At 38.7% G+C, this 5,329-nt stretch overlaps 1 protein-coding gene across 1 annotated transcript in view; it reads left to right on the forward strand.

Annotated features, from left to right (window-relative positions):
- Window positions 1-212: 212 nt before the first annotated feature.
- Window positions 213-5,329, forward strand: part of ROR1 (receptor tyrosine kinase like orphan receptor 1) — a 161,169-nt gene continuing 156,052 nt past the window's right edge. The window contains exons 1-2 of the mRNA XM_015595068.1: window positions 213-312; window positions 1,575-1,646. Of these exons, the coding sequence (XP_015450554.1) occupies window positions 213-312; window positions 1,575-1,646 (172 nt within the window). The remainder of the gene's footprint in view (window positions 313-1,574; window positions 1,647-5,329) is intronic.

The raw sequence follows: 5,329 nt of genomic DNA on the forward strand, positions 1-5,329 counted from the left end.
TTTCATATTTTGGAATTCTGTCTACTTTAAGATCTCTGTCACACTGTCCATCTGACTTCAGGTTTCTTTAAAAGAATCTATGCTTTATTTTAGCTCAGTATGTAGGAGGTGACTGGGGCCCTTTGAGGCGGGGAGGGTAGGTGTGGTTTCTCTACTTTCTTTCCCACTTGCTTTCTTTCCCACCTGGACAGAAAAAAAAAAGACAAAGAGGTATGCACAAACCAAACAACACTTTTGTCTCTGCCATGTGTGGCAGGTTGATCGAAGGTCCAGTAGATGAACTACAAGTGAGCCTCTGCAAGGTCTCAGTGGGTAAACATCCTGTCCTTAGCAAAGCTCACTGACGATAGTGTATGGTTTCTATGGCCATAGGGTAGACAGTCTCCATCAGTAAATAAGGAAATGTAGAAAGTGTGCTTATCTATCTAAGTGATAAGGTGAAGTGAGAGAGAGGTGAGGTGAAACACAACTCAGGTTTCAGACTTGAGGACTAGGCAGCATGGGCTGCTGGGAGTTGTGTGGGTGGTGGAGTCAGGCAGACCTGGATTTGAATCCTAATTCTTCCACTTACTAAAACTTACCTTGTGTTCTAACTCAGATCCATTTTTAGTGGCTACCTAGAGTACTATGTTCAAAAGACTCTAAGGCAGATCTCAGCTTTAAGAGACAAAAGGACCATGATTGAATAATGATATCTGCACCAGAATGAAGGAAGTGTATTGACAACATGGGTGCCCTATATCTAATGACCTAGTTTCTGGGCTCTCTGAGACCCTGCACAGCACTAAAGTTTTATAATACGGTATGTGTGTGTCTGTCTGTCTGTCTGTGTGTGTAGATACCACTTAAGGAGAGATTAGTGCAATCCTGTTAAAATGTGCTGGTTGGGTGGTGTCATGGCTTAAATTTTCAAGAAAAACAAAAATATCATTCGTATATTACAGTATATTATTGAGTTTTTACATCTTCATAGTATATTAAGCCCTTGAGATTATTGACTTGCATGTTTGCTTTAATTTATGGTAGTTTTAAATTTTATCTTTTAAGTTTCGTAACCACAAATAACTCCATATTCAAATGCTTAGCTTTCATTTGTCTTGACTTAGTTTCAATAGAAAACTGAATTTCTCTGTTAAGAGAAATACTATCAATTCACAAACACAAGTGAAATCAGCAACATTGTTCTTGTTTTTCATGGGAAGACTATGAATAAATATATCCATCTAAAACTGGTCTTCTAACAAGTAAGGAGTTTATTTTTGACAATGTTTGGTCATCTTTGCAGATTTGGTTTCTCATTAACAAAATATCTGTATTTTAATTTTCAAACCCATGTTTTAAAGAAACAGTCTTTAGGTCTGGCCTACAGACTGTTCATTTGGATAGCCTCCGTAATGCAGGCGCCTCTGCCTGGCAAGCAGAACAGCTACTCCAGTTTAATAAGCGATGGACGGCAGTGGTCTCTCTCAGAAGGCAGGGCCTTTGGAAAGCTCCTGTAATGCTTCTAACAGCCCATAAGTTACTGTGGTTAATATTGCCCTTGTCTTTCTCCCCTCCCTTCTTTTTCTTTTCAGAAACAGAGTTGTCAGTCACTGCTGAGTTAGTGCCTACCTCATCATGGAACATTTCAAGTGAACTCGACAAAGGTATACAGTGGGCACACACGGAGGAGGTGGAGGAGGGGAGGAGTGAAACTCCATTATGAATTTTGGCATGGCCTACTTTGAAATCAACTGCTTTTTAAATCAGTAGAAGTGAGAGGGGGCAAAATAAATTCTCTGCTTATTTTTTGATCATTTAACATTTAATGACTTGCAATTCTGTTCTTTCTGGAGAGGTTTCCTGCTCTCCCTCCTCTCTCTCTCACTCTCCCTCTCTCCCTCTCTCCCTCTTTCCTCTCCCTCTCTCCCTCTCTCTCTCCACCTCTCTCCCTCTCTCTCTTCCCTTCTTACTCTAAAATGTTCCACATGGTAAAAATGCTTCAAGATGTGAAATAGAGTTGTTTCTGACCTTCCTGACACTGCGTCTCGTGGATCTTATTTAGGGGATTTGATTCTGCCCGAGCCTGGGTTGATCAGAGCTGTTTGCTGGGTGACCTTTTACAATGAGTATTTGATGTGCTTGCAGGGTTCAGGGCAGAGTATTTGGAATGTTTGTAATTGCCTGTGCATACAGATGGGAGCTTCCTCTGTGCACGTGGGGAGCATGTTCCTTCTATGAGGTTGTTGTAGTATTAATTAAGCCCTGCCATATGCTAAGCACTAGTTACTCTGTAGAGATCCTATGTCCTGAAATGATAAATCGGGACTCATTCAAAGCCCCTGCAACTGGCCCATCCTACTTATAGCACAGGTTGGGGTTTTGATTTCTCATTGGTGGTCTCAATGTCCCAATGTGCTTGGTAGACTTCCATACTAGATCCTTAGCAGAATTTTCTTTGTTTCATGCTTGGGCCTTTATTTCTTTTTAGTCCCCTTTATACCCCTTTATGCATTTCCAGCCAAATTTGTATTTCTATTTATATGGTCTATAATTTTCTGCCTCTCTGCTTTTGCCTAAGCTGGTCTTTCAACCTGAACTTCCTTTCCTTTCTTGCCAGTACCCATTCTCTCCTGTCTATACGGCAGCAAATTACTTCTTCAAGTCCAAGCATAAAGTCTGTATTGGCCACATTCTTGTCTGATCCCTCAGCAATTGGCAGGCCTGTACTTCTTTGGAATTCCCATAGTCCTTTTCTCTGATCTTCTCTCAGCATTTTCTATGTTATATCATGGTGATTTACATACCTTTCTATCTCACCATTAAACCTGGGAATTTCTTGTAGGTAGGAGATCTATCTTGTTCTTTTTCTTTTTGTCTGTCTCCATCACAGAATAGCACAGACGCCTGTTCATAGGAAGTCCTCAAAAAGTATGTGTGGAAGGATGAGTCATACCATATCTAGGGCCATTTGATGGATGGGTCACATCCACATATGCGTGTGCAGATACCCGTATTCAACAAACATCAAGTTTCTATTTTCAAACAGGTGTGATTCTAGGCTCTGGGATTATAGTGGTAAAAGAAGCCCAAAAGTCATTGTCAAAAATTGCATTTCATGATCAGCTCTCTTTGTCTGTATATGTACTCACTGGCAGTTGTATTTCATCTCTGAGGAGAGAAAACTTTGTAAAATAGTAATAGGCAATGCTATTTTGCTGGTTATAGGTATTTTAGGTATTTTACAATGGTAGAATGAGGCGAGATGTCTTTTCACCTTAAATCAAAAGACACTTAGGATTATTTATTGTCAAATTTGATCTGGACATTCTTTTTCTAATTAAGGATTTAAACAGGGATTGCATGTTATTCTTCTTCATCTCTAGCATCAAACACAATCCCTAGGAAGCAGTAGATTGTCAACAAATATTTATGGATGGTTTTTAATTAAAAAGAGGAAATAAAGCACATTAAATTTTAACTCAGTGCCTATTCTATGTCAAGCACTGTGCCAGGGGCTCTCAAGAATGTGAACTTAATTGGCCAAGTCCTTATGGCACCAAAAGAAAAAATTACATTATTGCATACTACATTGATCAGGTTCCAGTTATAACTGTAGAAGGACATCAGTATGTGGTAAAAAGCATTAGAGCCATCAGTCAAGAACCTAGCCTACCAGACTTCAAATTTCTACTAGACCAGCACTGTAATTAGCAGTAGTTGCCCTTCAAGAAAAGTAATGTCAATAGTAATGAACCTACTGGCCCAAGAGCTGGACAAGAACAGGCCTCAAATTTTTTTGCTTCTTCAGCATGGTCTTACAGAGAGCATGGGTGGCTTTCTAGGAATTCTGGTGTCTTCTTTCTCTATAAAATTATTAGTATATGGCCTTTAATTTTCATTTAGAATAAAAGAGAAAACTGATTAAATTATTTATTCATTCATTGATCAAATCTTTATTGCTTCCAAGTTTGGTCTAGGCTCTGTCTAAAGAATTAGGATAGAAAGATGAATCAGACAAAAGACAAGAGGGAAAGACTGGTATCTAAATGCATAATCATAACTCTCCAGCCAATTTAATAGATTGGGTTGTCAAGAGACATTCCTCCACACCAATCACAGAGAGATGGTTGTGGAAATAGACAGTGAAAAAAAACATCCATTGCCTGGCTGGTACGCAAAAAGGAGAAATCCTAAGGTGCCAGAAATGAAGAGTAAGCTCAATAATGGAGCAATGATCAATGAGAAAGAATTAAATGAAAAGTCTTCTGAAAATATGGGAAGTATGTATGGTCCTTAGGGGCCGGAGTTTTAGTACTCCATGGTGATGAAAAATGAGGCCATAGCAAACAAATTCCCTGCATATCTGCCAGTGAGGAATGGCTGGCCCAAACATGAAATAAAGAAAATTCTGCTGAGGATCTTGTATAGAAGTCTATCAACCACTTTGGGCCATTGGGCCCACTCGAGAAATCAAAACCCCAACCTGCGCCATAAGTGGATATGGGGTTGGGATTCTTCTAGTATAGTATACAAGCCACAAACCCAAAAGATAATATAAAAAGTTGGTTCATAATTAATTAAGCCATGAGACAGTGACAGGGGATAACCTGAAACAAGGTCGGATCCTGTTAAAAATATCTCGACACCCCATTGCATGTGAGTCTCTCACCAAAAACAAAATTAAAAAAAATCAGTACCCCAAAACAACAACAGCAAACTCCTGCTAATGTTAAGTTTACTTTTAAATATTACAGTGCGTGCAAGAGAGAGAAAAAAGCCACTATTAGTGAGAGCCAGCAGACAAAACACATGGAGAAAGTTCATATCTGGAATACTAAAGACAGTTGACCAATTTGAGAGATTAGATATGTTTACAATGTCTCATCGTGAGAGAGAGAATAGGAACTATAGGGCAAGTACAGGACAATATCACAAAAATGTAGACATTTTAAAGAAAACTAAGTAGAAATTCAAGGATCGAAAAATAGAGTTATAGAAATTAAAAATTCATCAAGTAGCTGCAAAAAGCTAGAGAGAAATGATGAAATGGAAGATAAATTTTAAATAACATGATGTTTAAGACAATGGACTCTGGAACCAAGGTGACTAAGTTTAAATCCAGACTATACTACCTGTGTACTGTGCGACTTTGGGCAAGCCTTTATCTGCGCTCGGGTCTTCTCATTTTTAAGATGAGATGATAAAAGTAACTACCTCATACGGTTGCTGTGAAAATTGATCTAGCTAGCAAATCTGATAAACTAATTGGAGAATAAGAAGCAACAGCTGTTTTTGGTTAATATGGTTAATATTTTGGGCTTGATAGTAAAAAAGAAAAAACATAGGT

Source organism: Pteropus alecto, unplaced genomic scaffold (genome assembly GCF_000325575.1).
Source record: "Pteropus alecto unplaced genomic scaffold, ASM32557v1 scaffold25, whole genome shotgun sequence".
Classification (NCBI taxonomy): domain Eukaryota; kingdom Metazoa; phylum Chordata; class Mammalia; order Chiroptera; family Pteropodidae; genus Pteropus; species Pteropus alecto.